Source organism: Eurypyga helias, unplaced genomic scaffold (genome assembly GCF_000690775.1).
Source record: "Eurypyga helias isolate BGI_N326 unplaced genomic scaffold, ASM69077v1 scaffold25718, whole genome shotgun sequence".
NCBI classification, from domain to species: domain Eukaryota; kingdom Metazoa; phylum Chordata; class Aves; order Eurypygiformes; family Eurypygidae; genus Eurypyga; species Eurypyga helias.
The window spans coordinates 1995-20903 of NW_010267935.1; the positions used below are offsets into that span (position 1 = coordinate 1995).

Consider the following 18909-nt stretch of genomic DNA (forward strand, 5'->3'; position numbering starts at 1 on the left):
AAAGTGGTCCTCTTAAACTGCAAGATGTTAAAAAGAGTGGTAATTTAGAACTAGGGCTTAAAACAAACATTTTGCCAGAAAAAAAATCTTGAAAACTTTTTCTAGAGTGAGAATTACAAAGTGATCATATTTCTGTGTCTAAATAAATGAATAATTGTAAGTGGAGTAGCTTAAATTATTTATGTTTAGTGAGTGTATTGCTTCTAAATGTCTAAACACCTTAAACTTTCTGCTTTTTAGAACGAATATGCATGAACGAGTGAACAGAACAGAGAGACAGTTTAAATCTCTTCCACACCATCAACAGTCTCTTCTTCCTCAATTCCTTCCTCACCTTGACAAGATTCGGAAGTGCATTGATCATAACCAAGCGATACTGCAGACCATTGTGAATGACTGCGTTCATATGTTTGAAAACAAGGAGTATGGAGACAATGTATGTTAACATCGGCTTTTTTGTCCTGCAAAACTAAATTCTGCACACTTTGGGATTTTCTGCATTTGTTTTTCACATCTTTCAGCCTCCAACTTTCATTTTGCCTTCTTTTTCTCCTTTCTTACCTCCTGTTCACTTACATTTTCTCACTTGTTTTTCACATCTTGTAGAGCTGACATTTAAAAAAACTATTTGCAGTTAATCTTTGTAGTTGCTCTTAAGAAAACTGCTTGTGAATCTGGCAAATGACAGTAATCATGTTTTGTGAAAAAGCAGTTTTTCACTTCAGAGTTCAAGTTCTACCCTGGGAGCATTAACTGTTCTACAGTTAATGTAGAACATAAAAGCTGTTGCCTGCTTTACTACAAGTAATTATATGTTACAGCATTCTAAATCAGTTACCATTTTAGATAGGCCAAGTATTTTTAATGTTACCATCTGTAAAAACTTTCACTTCTTACCTGCTTTTGCAGTGTGGCATCTCTATTAAAAAAAATTATACTCAGACTGTCAGAGATGAAAGCTGACCTTTTTTTCAGTCTCTGCAGGCAAGACACAGTAATGAGCAGCTTTAATGTGAGCTGCTCAGTGTTGCCTCATCAGTACCTAACGGGATCCTCAGAGTAAGCACTTCAGCCTCTGCTGGTCCTTTCCTGTTTAGGGACTAACAGTTGTGCTCTGCTGTGCCATACTGTGTATTGGGTTTTTGATGTGGAACCTGGTCCCTTGGGTGCCAAACTGTGACCAGCAAACAAAATTTGTTCAGGATGGTAGGTTGGACTTGAGCCCTAGTCCCAGGAGTGAAAGGCAAGTGCTTTGTTAGGTAAAACTCCCCAACAGCCCTTATGGCATGGCTTTTGTCTGGTAATGATTTACTTCCCCACCCAAGATGGTACATTTTCCACTAACTTTTTGCTTTTTTTCCCCTTTTCTTTAATCAGGGAAGAGGGAAGGTTACACCAGCTTCGACATTTGACATGGATAAATTAAAGTCTACTTTGAAACAATTTGTCAGAGACTGGAGCAAAGAGGGAAAGCCTGAGAGAGATTCCTGCTACCAGCCAATCATCAGTGAAATCTTAAAGAACTTTCCGAAAGAAAGATGGTAATAGCGTTTTAAGACTTACTTTTCTGTGGGCCTACGCTGTTGCACAAATCTAACAAAGTTTTCAGAGAGTAATTAAAAGCTTGGATTTAAAAGTAGTGAAAATACTGTGATTGCAGTGGAATTTATTTTTTAATCAAATTTTTTGTTTCTAATACAAGGCCTTGGAAAAGGGCATAATTGTAAACTTCACAAAGGAGTACCAGGTAAACCAGGATTTTTTTCATCCTGCAGGTTGATGTAACGTGTTATCTCTTAACTTTGCACGTAAGAGACCTCAGGGGGTTGTCACGTTAACTCAGATGTGCTCAGTGATGTAAAGTTTGCAGGTGAGCAGATTCTCAGAGTACGTGTGCTGCAGATACAAGGAAGGACCCTCGTGAGAGCACCAAGTATGAGTATTGCCCTTCGTGCTGGAACGAACAGGAGGAGCGTAAGTCTTGTGAGCTCTAGCACAGCTTTATTGCACTGAATGTACCCTCCAAATGCTGAATTCTAGCCTTAGTTTCAGACAGATGTTACTAGGCAGGTCTTAAAAAAGCTTTGTTGCACATATGATTGTGTCTCTGTAACTGCACTGACTTGTTAACACCACTAAAATCGTAAATGGTGCAGGGTTCTTTTGGATGGCTTGAAGTACACTGGTAGAATCTCAGAAGATACACTGCTCTAAGAACTCCATGTGTAATGCTTCTGCCATTTGTGAGCCCAGTCATAAAGTACATTTCAGTTTAAACTTAACACGCTTATAACGGGAAAATTTGTGAACTTTGTCCTCGTAACAGGTCAGAACTTAGGCTTGGTGCAGCTGTGTGTTACTGTGGGTTTTCTTCTTTCTCGTAATTTCTCATACCAGTTGCACAATACCTTGTCCTCTAATTTTGTTTAATAAAGACTGTTAGCGGTGGCAGAGCATGGAGTGGATGTTTCTTTTTGACCTTTTGCTAACCTAATCAAAGCAGATGCACCCCTAAAGATAGTTTATATGAAGGTGAACTTTCTGCAGTATTTTTGGTGCAGATTAAAAATTAATAAAATATTACAGGTTACTTGATGTATCTGTGATGTGCAGGTCTGTAGCAAAAGTCGTAGTTAGTTTGGAAAGTAATCACTCTGATCTTCAGGATAGCAGTTCACCTTTTTCTGTATGCTAGTTTTTAAAGCATTTTGGTTATGGGAGAGAACTTATGTATCTCTTAAGGATGGACATGACTGAAGTTGGCAAGTCTTGACTTTTTTACATTTATCAGCCATGAACTGTATTTCAAAACCTCCATTGGGTATTGCAAATCAACATGTGGTGACAGATTGGTTCAATCTGAAGTTGACAGCTTTGAGCTTCTTTACTGGGAATTCTTCTATTGCTGTCAAACACAACCAAAGTGGCAGTGCTTGTGAGCCTGCTGTGATGGCTCTGATACACCAGTTAGGATTTTTTGTCTATTCAGAAGTCTCAAAGCATCACCGCATAGATCAAGCTTCTCTACTAGAAGTCTGAGTTTGTCAAATTAAACATTTATTTTAATTTATAAAATGCATATTACATACATATCTATCTTAATGATCATGAATATTGAAAATAAAAGCTGGTTCTGCCTCCCATTCTTCAGGGTTAATTCCTTTTTTCTACTTAGCACCTTAACACAGAACCTGTTAGTAAGATCAACAGAGCAGTTTAAGTGAAGTTCCATGAGAGAAAGTCTTCCTAAGGAACAGATAGTCTTCCTGCATTATTCATGTTGGAATTTAATGGTTTCACCTCACATGGTCTCTAATATTGCATACTTTTTGATGAAGCCATTTGAATTTCTTAGATCTGAATGAACCATGATCCATGCCTTTCTGTAGGAGAAAATAGTAAAGTATAGATGCACTTTTGATTTCTTGGTGTTCATTACAGCATTTTTATGGGGAAACATTAAGTTGAAAATCCAAATAAACATGCTGATGTATTATTTTTTTTCTAATTCTTCTTTTGTTGGCTTAATTTTCTTTCACTTCTACTGTTACCCTTCCTACTTGTGTGAAAGGATGTGAAGATCATCAACTTCTTGTCCAAAAGAAGCCAAAGAAATAGTTAACTATTTTAGTTAATTATCATTCCATGGCCAAGAACACTAAAGTTGGATATTTTCTCTTATAAGTGGTTCCAGAGGCCAAGTTAATGAATAACATGAAATGTAAATCCATCGCACCATCCAGTAATTGACTGCGTTTTCCAAGATACTGGCAGGACAGCCCAAAACAAGTCACTAGTGCTTAGTTTCCTCTTTATTTGAAAAACGTAGCTTATGAGTCCTAAGGCTGAGCTTGGCTATACTTTTTGCATGCACTCAGTCCCATTTATAATGATGATACAATTTCTGCTTTATACAGATTTTATTTAACTTTTTCATACATTTGTCCTTGCAGGGTTTTTAATCTTGTAAAAATTTGTGCTTAGTCTAAACTTTGCTTTAAACATAGGATTTAAGAGCAGACTACATCTTATTGCAGTTCACTGAAGGCTTTGCAGGTCTTCACAGGGAAGGATATAAACCTCAGCTGTTAAGTTTGGAGAAAAATTGCTCAAGTGATTTTGCTTTTTAACTACCTTCATTATTTTATCTGAAAAGTTGTTGTCTTCAAAAGACCAAAATCTCTGAAAATATGGCTAGATTAAAAAAAAATGTAAAATACTACACAGAATTCAATCTGTTCACTATCTAAATTTACAGACATTAGAGATAAGACATCAGGAAAGGAGTCCCACAGTGGGATGTTTCCATTGACCTGTGTATGGGCTGTATATTTCGTATTACTTACAGTCATTAGCTGACATTGAATTGCAGTGTTTAGTTTATGAAAATGGTATGTGTTTGATCACACACACTAATTTTTCTTTTGCTGGACTTTACCCCTTCAGGGCCATCACTTTTTGCTAAAGCACCATAGGCATAAAAGAAGAAACCTCTATTTTCATCATGTGTAATGTTTCCTTTTAAAAAAAAAAAGACACCACATTAAAATCTCCTAGTATTAAACTTCTAAAAGCTGAAAATGTATCACATGGTAAAATGCAGTAAAATAATCACAGAATCACAGAATGTTTTGGGTGGGAAGGGACCTTACAGACCACCTAGTTCCAACCCCCCTGCCATGGGCAGGGACACCTTCCACTAGACCAGGTTGCTCAAAGCCTCATCCAGCCTGGCTTTGAACACTTCCAGGGATGGGGCATCTGCAGCTTCTCTGGGCAACCTGTTCCAGTGCCTCACTACCCTCTCTGTGAAGAACTTCTTCCTGATATCCAATCTAAATCTCCCCACTTTCAATTTAAACCCTTTACCCCTTGTCCTGTCACTACAGGCCCTTACAAAAAGTTCCCCCCCCAGCTTCCTTGTAGCCCCTTCAGGTACTGGAAGGTGCTATAAGGTCTCCCTGGATCCTTCTCTTCTCCAGGCTGAACAAGCCCAACTCTCTCAGCCTGTCCCCACAGCAGAGGTTCTCCAGCCCTCTGAGCATGGCATGACAGATTTTGGTTGTACCTGATACTTCCCCACTGTTGTCTTAAAAGGCGGCTGCAGTTTCAGTAGTTGAGCCAGAGAGTACCATGTGGCAACCCTCCTCCATCCTCTCCCCATACCTGTCAGGTTAATAGGCCAGTGTTTCTTCCTGATTGTGCCATGGGTTTTCTATGGGTACTTGTTGGAAATCCATTTATGTTCCTAACTAATGCCAGATCTGTGTGTTAGAAATACTCCTGCTGCTGGCTAGTTCAAGGCTAGTTTCACGGTGCATAACATTATCACATATCTGAGTTTGTTGATTATGTAATTTCTTCCATAGCAAAGGCAATAGAAAAAAACCCTCAAAGGAAATCAGTTTTTTCTAACCTCCTAAATTATCTTAGGCCTTTAGGTGCTACAAAAGCAGTTTTTGTGGAATTAAAAATATTTAGCTGTTCTAATGATTCAAAAATTAGCATAACATAATGCGTTGGAGTGCTCCCACTACCACTGCTTTTGTACCTTAATTCTTTTTGAAGTTCGTCATGAGTTGGTCACTAACAATTCTTTTCAAGTGTTGTAAAGGGAGAGTTGTTTGAGCCTTTTTGTTTTTTAATAGCAGGACACTAACAGTCACTACTTGTTATACAGTAAGTTTGCCATGTACCTAATTTCCCCAGTGATAGAATAAAAAAAATGCTTTTGAACCATTTTGGAAGGCTAATGTCAATTTTAGCGGACTCAGATTTGATTACGTTTTATTTTACTCACTGTGCTGTGTATGCTGAAGTGGGGTTGGAGGTGAGCACCAGTCCCTAGCAACTGATACGAAGAGTATAGATTGAAGTTAAATTGCTAACAAGGCTCCAGACAGACTTCAGGCCCTTAATAAATGTGCAAGGTGAAGTGCAGTTGAAATCAACTGTTTTCTGACAGAGAATCGGGAAAATTAGTTCAGAGACACAAAAGCTTTATATTGTGAATAAAAGATTCAAGGCGATTACAAGCAATTTAAAATCAACTCATTTGCCTGTTAGACACTTCTTCTTGTTTTATGATGAATAAAGGTGTAGGTTTCAAAATGTGGTTACACCTGCATAGCTCCTTGTTACTAGGTTGTTTTAGGAAAAGTGTCTTCTCTAATGGGTGTATGATCATCTTGGAAGTGGTTTAAGGCTTTACAAACCGCTCATTGCCTTGGTGTCCACATGGGGGTGCAAAAACCTGCGTAGAGCTAGTCTGAGTATTTCATAAATAAAGTTAAATTGTAAGGAAATGAAGAAATAGATTAGGTTAGAAGTACACTTGGAATAACAGTGACTAGGTACACCACTGTGATTAGTACAAGCTGTAAGATTGATTTCTATTTTCTCCCAGGAAGTAAATTTTCTTCCTTCTCCTTCTGGGTCTCCATTTTAAAAAATGTTGTCTTGAGCAAGTAGTTTTACCCTGAATTAATCTTTCGTGTTTTTTCAGTAAAACTTCCTGCCTAGCTTTCCTATGGCTTTCCCTGTAGAAGAGAGAGAAGGAGAACTGTTGCTTCACATGAGTGCTTTTAAGTAATAGCAAAGGCTTGATTTCCTGATTCTTGTTAATCAGAAACCAAAGAATTTTAAAGTATAATGGAATGGAAATTAAAATTGGGAATGTGAAAGACACTGATTTTTCCATTTGGGAGGCTTGAGTAATGATATAATTAATCCACAAACCAAAAGACACTGTTAGAATTGCCTTGTTAGTTTGTGTGACCTTTAGAGAAGAATAATGCTTTTCCTTTGGTTTTGTGTACTAGTCTTCAGAAATGTACTACTTCTCAGAATTTACATAACTCCCTGCACATCTTCATGCTTATGCAGCATGCTAACTCTTTTGAACCATTTCTGGCATCCTGAATTTTTCAAAGGCTTTGCATATTGCTTTCTATCATCCTGTGTCTGGAAGTGCTAATTGTGGCTTCCTTCATTTAGTTGCATATAAATAGATACACCAAAGTTTCTTCTTTAAAGGTGATAGGCAAAAAGGAGGGTACTTGTATGTTCAGACTTAGTTTTTTGGTATATGTAACTGTGAAGTCTTGTTCATGACTGGAAACTTTTTCTTAGAAACAATTCTTTTTAGATGAGTTTGGCATGGGAGTGTGTTTTGCTTTATGAGTAAAGGTTTCATTGCATTGTGATGGAAGTCTAATAGTTAGAATATGTACATACTGCCTTTTCTGCCTGAAAGAAGATAAAATTTTGAGATTCTTAGTGCTTCTATTTACTGGTTGCTGAACTTGGAAGATGGGAGAGGTTTTTCTAGGTATCTTAGTAAACAGACACCTCTGGATGTCTTCTGGTTGTTTTCAACCTGACACCTAGTTATGGGAAGTGAAGGGTTAGAGCTGCAATGTGCTTTGATTTAGGAAGTTTTATGTCACTTGATGTGCTTGAGTGACATTGTTGAACAGAATATTTAAAACCTACATTTGCTGGGAAGGTAACTAAGTTTTTGCAGTCTGAATTGCTCATCAGCTTATGGGAGATTTGTTTGCTTTGTGTTTCTGATGTCAAAATTCTTGTTCATTTTTCATGCACTGTAACCAAGATTTCTAGACTATTTCATAGTTATCAGTGTGTCTCAGAAAAATAAATGATGATATATGATAATGGTCTTTCTTCAATCTCAAGGGACTTCTAGCTTGTTAACTGCAAAAGTTTTCTAGGAAAAAGGTTTGTTTTGCAATTACGATCTGTATTCTGAATGAGGGTTGCATCTATTCTTTTCAGTCATCTTCTGTGAATTATTTTGACTGTTCAATTAACTAATGTGATCAGCACTGGCTCAGTTTGCATTTAAAAGGTAAAGTCATAGAGGAAATACATTGTAATGTCTAAGTATTCGGGAGGGGTGGGGGTGGGATGGACGACAATGTTTGACTGGCCCTCTGCAAGTTTTGTGAAGAGGTATCGGATAAAGACTTAACTTTTATTTTTGTTCTGTTGCAGGGATTTCTCCAAAGTTAATATCCTGGTACCTGGTGCTGGGCTAGGTAGATTGGCGTGGGAAATAGCTATGCTCGGTTATGCTTGCCAAGGAAATGAATGGAGCCTCTTTATGCTCTTTTCTTCTAACTTTGTACTCAACAGGTACATAGCTTATGTTTTATTTGTTGATTGAAACCTAGGGAGGCAAAACTACAAATGAGAAAAAGGTGAATAAATAAAACTCACAAGAACAGATTTGTATGTCCTAACACAGGACACACATAAACACTTCTTAGAATGTTTTAATAAAACCAAACAGTGTGATAAATGGGGGAGGGAAACATTATATCTGAGTCATTAAAATTATAGCAGGTTTTTAAGTAATAAAGTCTGTAGATTTTACCTCATTTTCTGCATAATCTTGACTAGGTTTATTTATTTCACATATCTTTCTGTAAAATGCACACCCATCTCACGGTATCAAATATGGAGTAGTTACTCTGTGTGGTTTTTGTGGTGGTGATCAGTAACAGAGGAAACTTGTTAAAGTGTTACATTCCATAGTAAAATTTTAGGCACTGTTTCAACATGAAAAACAAGGACAGAAGCACACTGAACCACTTCTTAAGCAAGCCTTGTCACTGAGTTACAGCTAAAATAATACAGTTAACAGTTCTACAATTACACTGCGGTAGTAAATTTCACTTCACAGGTTTAATTTAGAGTGACATTTCTGTATTTGGTATTCATAGGATCATTCACAGAATGGTTTTGATTGGAAGGGACCTTACAGAACATCTAGTTCCAACCCCCCTGCCATGGGCAGGGACACCTTCCACTAGACCAGGTTGCTCAAAGCCTCATCCAGCCTGGCCTTGAACACTTCAAGGGATGGGGCATCCACAGGTTCTCTGGGCAACCTGTCCCAGTGCCTCACCACCCTCTCCAGGAAGAATTTCATCCTTATATCCAATATAAATCTCCCTGCTTTCAGTTTAAAACCATTACCCTTTGTCCTTGTAAAAAGTCACCCTCCAGCATTAAATTTTGTCCCTTGATTGGAAAATACTGTTTTCATAATTAATTTTTTAGAAAGGAATTTAGCAGATGTAATTGTTTTTTTAAGAAAGAAGGTGGGAAGACTATGAGTGGGCAAGTACGAAAGAGCTCTAGGGGTATGTTTTGTTTTTTGGAGGACTTGGTACCAAGTTCAGGCAGAATTTGCCGGTTCACCCATTCTTCGGTCTGAAATGATACACCTTTGCTGAAACATCTAAACTATTGGCTTGTATTCTGGATTACGGTGTTTTGGAGCCTTGTTTGTAGACTCACTGTCCACAGAGGACTGTGTTGATCATAAATCTGATACAACACCAAGGGGAAAACACTGTTTGTGGCTGCTCCATGTCTGCTTCAAGCAGTAGTGGTCAGTGTGTTGAAAACAGGTATTTACTAGAGGTTTACTTGCTCTTTTTCTTATGTTATTCTTAAATTATTTTATCTGGTTGTGAAATTGCATATTACAGTTGAGATGTTCTAATGCCTTGTAGCTACTTAGAGGAGGTCACGTTCTTCTTGTCCTTAGCTATATAGCCCTGCTGGCACTTATGCTCTTTGGAACTTGTGAAATAATTCAAAGCAGCATAAAAGTATCCATTTCCCATCTGTGGCAGCACTGATCAGCTGTCACAGCAGTTCTGATCTGAAAGTTAACTTCACCCCTAATTACCTCTGATGGGATGGTTTTTGTCTTCTGTATATAACAGATCTTTGGCCCATGTGTGGAATTGTCTTGAAGATCCATGCTTAGCTTTCAATAGTAATCATTCTTAGGTTCTAATGCTCATATGGTGTTTCCTATTTATGTAGATAGTTAGCAAAATTTAACAGTATTGGATTTTAAACAGGAAAAGTGTGTTGCTCAGCTGCTGTAATCTTCTTTGCTGGGCAGGTTACCAGTTACAACCTTCCTTGTTTGCACTGAAGAGACTGACTGAATTTCAGTCACTTCACCTGAAGTCCAAGCATTCCTTTCTGCTAGATATAACTGTGGGCTTGAGGTGTCTGTTAACAGGGTTTTAGGTCTTTTGGGATCTTTCAGGTTAGCCTTAAGTGGCTGTTACAGTTAGCGTTCTGAAATGGACCGATTTGTCTTCCTGGAACTGGAAGAAACAGCTGTGATCAGTATGAGCTGAAGACACTGGTTAAGAAAGAAGCCCTTTATATATAAATTAGTTTTTAACTACAGTCTTAATTAATTTTTTTAGTTGATAGAAGTATGAGGATTTTGCTAACATGTGCTTACAGTTTAGATCTACCTTCTTTCTCTGACCTTGGTTTAGTTTTAGGAAGACAAAGTACTATATTGAATGTCAAGCTGGCTACTGCAGTGGGCTACTAGATGTGGTACAGTGACTTAAGTTTTTATACAAAGTGGTATCTGCTGATATTTACAGATGTAAAAAAAACCCACCTTAATTCTCTCAAATTGTGACCTTCTGTTACTGTGGATGAAGTTGCATAGCACGTTGTGTAGGGAGCACATGAAGGTGTAGGTGTGGTCACTATAAGCCTTTCTAATTAATTAGAGTGAATTATTCCATTGAGGAAGCTCTTATTTGAAAATAAGTGACCCTAGAGTAGGTAAGCTACAGTGGCTCTAAGGCTGCTGTAGTCCTTGTTTGGGAAACAGCTTCTTTTTCTTGTGTGCATAAGGTTCTTGTTGCTCGTATATTTTTCTAGTATTTAGATGAGTTCTGGATATAATAACAGATGCCAGAGGTGATCATTGGTGATGTACAGACGCAATTAACTTCTAACATGTTTTGGAAGAGCAGAAACTGAGAAAGAAACGTAATCTGCTTTGCTGTCTCAGAAAAGCAAGCTGAAATTTTCAGGCGGTCTAGAGCCACAGGACACCCGTTACTTCCCTTTGAGATCTGACAGCAAGGGGAAAACCACCAGGGTGATATCCCTGTGGGGGAGGCAGGAGCAGCTGGTTGCTGCCTTGCTGTTTCCTGCAGCTGGAGATTCAGGGCACTGGGTCAGTCGTCTTGGTCCAACAGCCCTTCAGTAGTAGGAGTCCCGCTTACCAATACTGCAGAAAGTTCAGCTGAAGTACTATAAAATCACTTTGTACCCAAGTCAGAGTAGCGTTAGCTTAAAAAAGCTTTAAGTAATACCAGTAGAATTCATGGCTAATCTTTACTTTCTGGAAAGAATGTAATTTTAGATAAATCTTGACAGGAAAGGCTCCTTAACTGTATTTGTTGCATGTCCATGAATGCCTTGGGATGATCACAGTTAAGCATTTTATCTCTGAATCAGTGGTCAGAAGTAAGATTTGACCTAGCCATCTTTCTCAGAACCATCTTTTTGACTCAGTGTTGAACAGTAAATGCCCTGCCCCTATGGAAAACAGTGAAATGCATCACACTTGAAGATGTTATGTATGATCTAACTTATGCTATAAAAACACCTTATTTTGGAAGGATGGAATTCTAAAGGAGTGCAGTGCTTTGTTTTGAAGGATAAATTACTGAAGCTGGAAAGGGAGGTTTTCAAGCTTGAATACGAAGAGGGATCGATCTTTTATTAAATTGGAAATTCCTTTCGGAACTGTTTGAAAGTCTACATGAATATACTTTATGCTGGGGAAAAAAATACAGGGAGGTGTGTGTTCCCTTATAGCTCAGAAGAAAATCCTTTCTAATCTGCTCACATCTCTTATTTTCTGAACCTTCCTTTTGGGGAAGACTTCATTGTTAAAGAAGGATGTTCTGACCGTACCACAGATGGACTGGGAGCATATGGAGAATGCTGAAACGGTTAACATAGAACTTTTGTTGACCGATGTGGGCTTTCTGCTTTGTGGTTATGTTAGGGTGTGGAGTTTGGTTGGTTTGTTTGTTTTGTTGGTTGGGTTTTTTGGAGCTGGGGTGGGTGGGTTTTAGTGTTGGTTGTTTTTTTCATTTGTTTGGTTTTTTTTTTTCTTTATCATGCCTTTTTTTGGGTTTTGGTTGTTTGGATTTTTTTCTTTAACATGTCTTTCTTTAAGAAAATGATGCCCATGTAATCTGGGCTTTTTCCCTGCTTTTAATCCTTGACTGCATATATCTTGATATTTATTGGTTACATAAGGACTATACTGCTGCTCTAATACAGGTTGGGTTTGGTTTTGTGGGTTTTTTTTGTCACTGATGAAAAGAAATATAAATACAACATTAGGAAGGTAAAACTGTTATTTCAAAGACTTTACCACAGGTGTTTCCTATCCACCGGCCAAAAGGGTGCACTTTCTGTAACCTGGTAGATAGCTTACAGTTTATGAAGTGTTTGATGATGCATGTTTTATGGGACAGATGTGCAGAATGGCTTCATTTTTTAATTACAGACTGATTTGCAGGACTGTGTTGCTTTTTATACTTCAATGCTGGCTTTTATCACTTTTTAAAACAAGAGTTGACACACTTGGTCATATGAACCCACAAATTTTATTTTACAAAGACATGTTTACTTAGCATAATTGCAACATTCCAGGTGTTACTAACTTGAAGTTACATCTAGTGCAAAACTACAGTGCTTTGCAAAATGGATTATTTTTAATCTGAAACCATCCTTTCAGTTAGCATCTGAAAAATATTCTTTCCCTGCTGTGCTTCAAAAACCCTATGATTATGGTTCAGAAAAGATAGAAAAGTCTAGAATGAGAACAAATGTTTCCAATGAAATTCATGGAACTAATGTTTCTTCTTTTAAATAGAAAAAATATGACCCATAAAGGCTTAGCTTTACTGAATATACTAAATCACAAATGTCCTTAATCTTACCAAAAATTCTTGTGTGTTTTCTTTTCAGTGGAGCAGTAAGTTGGGGAAAATGATAAGAAGTGGGAGAAGAATTTTTTAATTTTAAAAATGGCAGTTATTTTGTGGTGATAATTTGTGTGTCAGAGTAAAAATGGGGTTTTTATTGGTTCATTAAATAGATGGGCAGTCTGAAGTGTTATGAATTAGATGTAAGTCCTTCAGAAAACATGTAGCTTTTCCAAGAACTTTATCAACAAAACAATAGATATTGCTGCAAGTCTTTGAATCCTACATTTCTAGATAATAGGTAAGCAATTAGTTGAAGCTGAATTGTGCTCATTTCCATATTTTGCAGATGCTCTGAAATTAACTCATGTAAGCTTTATCCCTGGATTCATCAGTTCAGCAATAACAGAAGGTCTGCTGATCAGATACGTCCAATTTATTTCCCTGATGTTGATCCTCACAGTCTTCCTTCTGGTTCAAACTTCTCCATGACAGCAGGGGATTTTCAAGAAATTTATTCTGAGTCCAGTGAGTAAATGTAAACTTCTAGGCTATCCATGTAACTGTATCTTCAGAGTTTTTGTCATGGGACAGTTACTGATTGCAAATAGAAGGGAACTGCATCTACAGGGATTGAGCAAAAAGTATTAACTGTAGTGCTAAAGATTTTATTCCAGATCAGCTTTTCTTCTTAGTTATAAAAAAATGGGCACCTCCTTGCCTAACAGATCTTTGTTGCAGGAGTCTCTTTTAGAATAAGACACCATAGTAGTATTACGGAAAGGTTTACTTGGTTTAGAAAAGGGATGTTACAGAGAACAATGTAGCTAGTCACTTCTTCAGTGCAAAAAATAGAAATTTGAATATTCTTTGATTCATTTCCTGTTGTAAAAGCAAAGAAAACTGTAAATTATAAATGAATCAAATATATACTTATGGACTGTTAAATGGTAAATATTTCAGAGGCATATTATGGGGATGATAATTATCAAAGATTGAGACTTCTGTCAGTATAAATGTGTTATTGTATACTGTAAAAGGTAACTATTATCTTATACCACATGTACAATTTTATAAAATGTATAAATAATAAATATGTATAGTATTTTAGAGTGTGTATGCGTATATACACACACTCACATTTAAATAGGTCACACGAACCCAAACTTAACTGTTGTTAGTAAATAAAATATGTTTGTTTATACTTGTAAATGAAACAAAGAGCCTTCAATTGTTAGTTGAATGTAATGCTGGGTGTATAAATAAATACTGGTGTTGAATGATGAACTTTTGCAGGGGTAGAAACATTGAAACTAATCTCTGTGTAATTTGCTCTTTTTATGCAGATACGTGGGACTGCATAGCAACTTGTTTTTTCATAGATACAGCACATAACGTTATTGATTACATTGATACTATATGGAAAATACTAAAGCCTGGAGGAATATGGATAAATGTAGGCAAGTGTGACCAACCTGTCTTCCTTCTAGCCGTGACTTATGTTTGATCACATAACAGGCGTGTAGTACTTAGAGTTGTGGGGATAAATGAGACTGTGCTGAAAACTCTGTAGAGCCAGAAACATCTAGGGCTTGGAACTTATTTCAGGTGTTTTCTGAATGTGTCCAGGTGATTGCCAGTTACAATCAAGTCAACACCATGTGATTTTTTTAGAGAAGTACCTTTTTCTAGTGACAGGCTTTGCATTCATGCATCAAACATTTGTTATTTCACAAACGTACTGTCCTGTGTTTTCTTGCCATTTTGCTAAAAAAAACCCCAAACCTTGTTCTGTGTGTAAGGAAAGCTTTGTACTCTTTCTTAATCTGTTGTCTAAATTGTACTGTGCTTCTAAACAGAAGTTTTGTGAATGAGATCTATGTATGCCTTGGCTCAGAAGAAGAGAGACTTAATTGAAGTCTCCCATGGTGAAGTAATGGCAGACAAAACTCAGGAATTAAACTTTGTATAGTAGAAATTGGTCATTCACTAGTTAGTCAGTCACTACACCTGTCCTTGCCAGTCGCAGAATGCAAGCAGAGCTCCTGAGTAGACCACAGCATGTCCTGCCTTCTGTGCTTTAGAGGCAGAGTGATGCTAGACTGAAGAAATTTCAAGATAGAGCAAACACAATCTGGTACGAAATGAGACTTCATTGTTGAATAAGCAGCTGAACAAATTGGTTTTCATTTTTCTTTGATTCTGAAATTTGTTACAAGAATCATATTGAGGGATAGAAAGATGTTTTCTTTTTCTGAATTTGAATATATGAGCCTGGATATAAACCATCTTTGCATTTTCAGTATATGCTTTTGATTTTTTTTTCTTTTTAATAGCCATTTCTGTTGCCTTTGTACTCTAGGTCCTCTCCTTTACCACTTTGAAAACTTGGGAAATGAACTTTCCATAGAACTAAGCTACGAGGATATAAAAAATGTTATACTGAAATACGGCTTCCATGTAGAGGTAAGAAGATGCTGAAGTTTGCAATGAGCAGTATTGGTATAAATCAGACAAATTCCTTTGCATAACCCTTCACCTTAAACTTAGTTCAACGTAAAGGCAGATATTAATAACTTCCAATAGAATTAGATGTTTGTGTTGCAAATTATTTGCTTTCCTTTTAAAAAGTACATAGATCAGTCTTGAAACCTAGTAAGTATATAGCAATTTCTTTCTTAGGAAGAGGAACTTAAATAGTGCTTGTAGAGAAGGTGTTTTGAAAACTGCTTTTTCTTTTTTTCCAGATGGAGAAAGAATGTGTACTGTCAACTTACACTGTGAATGAACTCTCCATGATGAAATACTACTATGAATGTGTGTTGTTTGTGGTGAGAAAACCAGAACAGAAGTGATCTGAATGGGTTAATCAGAAAAAAAATGTTGGCTTGGAAGGTAGGAATGAGAATAAAATGGACTCTGTGGTGTCTGGACACAACCTCAAATCAGTGGTGCCTTCTTAATCATAATAGGATTTAGATAGTGTCTATTTTCTTAATAACCGTATTGTTATCCAGACATGTACTATGCCATGCATATTTGTCATATACTTGTGAAAATGGAGGAGGAAATGATTCACGTACACTGTGCTTTGGAATGAATTAAAAATATAAGCAAGAGCGTTTTCTTGAGAACAGAATTTAATGTCTGCTATAACCTGTCTAATTCTCTGCATATGCTGCTTCATTTTTCACAGGTTTATAATGATTTCTACTTCTAATGTTAGGAATGCATAGAGCTGTGTACAGTACTAGCTGTGTCTCATTTAGAGAACTATTTGTAAACATGAATTATGAAGTCTGAAATGGTTGGAAAGCGATAAAATTATTCTTGATTACAGTCATTGCTACAATAGCCATCAGAACTGTTGCAGCATTTTTGGTGAAACTGAAAAAAAGTAGATTATGATATAAATTCTAATCTTTGACTGTACCACTATTAACATTTTAATCAAAACTCAGAACCTATAGGCAATTTGAAATACTAAGTGAATGCGGAATATCAAGTGAAGGAAAAGCATCATGTCATAAGAAGCCCTATATTAACCTGATTTTAGGAGTAACACCAACTTTTATTGATCTTTTAGCATTGAAACAGAAATATTAGATGCTTTACCATTTTAAATATATTTATTTGAGTCACCTACTTACCACATCACTGTTTTGGCTTAAGCAGTACTTTTTTGTCAGACATAATTAACAGACAGTTAAGTTACCCATGCCGTGTGTAGGTAGTACACCAGAAAAATCTTTTTCTCAAAGGCGTCGGAGGGAGGGGAAGCTACACATTAATAATACGTGCTGTATAATTAGTTATATCTATCTGAGTCAGCATGTGCAGGCCAATTGGTAGACAATTTCTTTGTAACCTCAGACATTTTGCCTTTGTGACTTTGTAACTCCTGGTTCCTTATCTTCCTGATTTTTTTTTTCCTGACTTAAATGAATATCTAATCTACAAACCATGATACTATACAAGAGGCTGAATATTCTGTCACTTACAAAGTGTATACATGAGAAAACATTAATAATCACTGTGCTGAGAGGGGTTGTCATATTAGCTGTTCTGTTTTTTTTAATATATTGTCTACATTAAGTACTGTTTTCAATCATTTTCACGAATTGCTTTAAAATATGAAAACATTATGATAAGGAATTCAGGGTTTTCTTCATATTTGGTCATAATGGCACTGGACAATACCTTGTTTCCCATTATTTCTAGTCCCTTTTTTTCCATGCTGAGGTTCTAATTCCATCTCTTTAATAGATCTGTTACTGCCTTTTGGATTTTTCCCATTAAGGCCAGAAATTTTTGCCTCTCTTCTTAAACTTGAAGTTCACAAGGAGGGAAAACACAAAAAAATTTTGTAGTTTCAATGCCCAGGCGTGCAGTCTTACGCAGAATGTTCAGTACTGTGTCCTCTTCTGCTCAGAATCCCTATTGAGCATAAAGGTTTCTGGTCTAACAGCAGTTTTAGATTAGAGCTTTGCTTAAACTAGTCCTACTTGAACTGTCTATTTTTATTTCCTCAAGGTGCACCACCAAGATTTAGCTTCATAAATGAAATCACTCTGCTCCAAAAAAAAATGTGTTTAAAGCTGAAACACTGCCATTGCAACAGGTATATTAGAAGTCCTTGCACATCCATAAATAATAAATTAATTTAACTTCCTTATTGTACTATTTAATTTATTTTCTGAGGGACTTTGTGATTCTTTGCTTTCATTCTGATTTTATTTCCCTTAGGTAGAATATGATTAGTATTTTGCACAATTTTCAAGCTCCTTGGGGTAAGACAAGGTTAGGTGAGTGTCAACCATGTCATTGCTGAGTAGTAATTATACCTGTAACATTGCCTGATTTCCGCCTCCTACCCAGTCTGACATTACATTTGAAATGTGGTGTTCTTGTTTTTTTTTTAAAAAATAGGTAGTTGAACTCTTGCTTTCTGGTTGGATGTCGCTGTCCTTTGTTCTGGTGGTTTTGTTCTTTGCCACCACATGTTGTCACATGTGCCATTTTCTGTGTTGGTTTTGGAAAATGTTTTTGTTAACTTAGGGCAGGTGTATAGTGATGTGCTACTGTTTCTAACCTAGCAAATGCTAGTTTTCTCCAGTGTTTTCCTTTTACACTGTAACAGTTGCATTACGAGTTGGAAGCAGAATAATCTTGTGAATAAATTGTATGAGTTAGTAGTGTTATACCTGCAATTCCATTTATGAGTTCTTAAAATTCATCACTTTTATTCTTATGCACCGGGATAATTGTGTATTATTGAATGTGATTACATTCTTCTTTTCAGTGGTATGCACGGGGATGAAATGCTTAAGGTGTTTATCAGCTGAAGCCAAGACTATTTAACTTGGGTCGCTATAAAACTGTACGTAGTAGCAGGTGTAAAATAAAATGCTGCATAATCTTTGGTGTAATACTTTATATGGAGCAAGTTTTTGACAGATGTAAAGTGTCCTGTATTTTTATGTATATGTAGTACACTCTCAAATTTGTTAGGAAGGCAAGCATAGGGAGTCTCATGTCTTTGCGTGGGCTGGGTTTTTCTTGGATAATAAAGTCCACAGAATGTCTTGTGTCCGACTTCATACTTTACTGCTGGCTAACACCACTCGTCTGACCACTGCCCATGGCATGGCCACATCACCCTCCTCCGCTGCCCATGGCACGGCTTCCCTGTTGTCGCAGGCGTGTGAGTTTGGTCCTGGTGTGCAGTGACCAGTCTTGCTCAAGGAGATGGGATATCAGTTTTATTAATGAAGTTGTGTGAGGTTTGGATGCTGGATGACACTACCGTAACAATTTTCCAGAAAGTCCTGAACTTTATACATATTTTTATTGCAAGTCTCAGCCCCTGGGGCAGGCCCGTAAGGCTGACTGGTCACTCAATTAGCATATTCTGTATGTAAATCAAAAGGGGAATGGTCTTTTCTTGGGCTGGGGTCTCCTAGTGAAAGGGTGTCATTTTTTGGTATTATGATGAGGGTGGTTCAGTTTAGGACATCATACATTCTTAACTAGACATGGTTACTTCTTTTGCCAGGGATATTTCAATCTTCAAGGACACAGTCCCTGATTAGGAGCTCCT

General features: G+C 37.0%; 1 protein-coding gene across 1 annotated transcript; it reads left to right on the plus strand.

Moving 5' to 3' along the window:
* Window positions 1–232: 232 nt before the first annotated feature.
* LOC104514054 (chromosome unknown open reading frame, human C9orf41) lies at window positions 233–15918 on the plus strand. The gene is made up of 7 exons (XM_010157597.1): window positions 233–436; window positions 1378–1541; window positions 8017–8157; window positions 13159–13337; window positions 14156–14269; window positions 15172–15275; window positions 15557–15918. The coding sequence occupies exons 1-7, from the start codon at window positions 248–250 to the stop codon at window positions 15662–15664; spliced, it is 999 nt and encodes a 332-aa protein (XP_010155899.1). The 5' UTR covers window positions 233–247; the 3' UTR covers window positions 15665–15918.
* Window positions 15919–18909: the final 2991 nt, after the last annotated feature.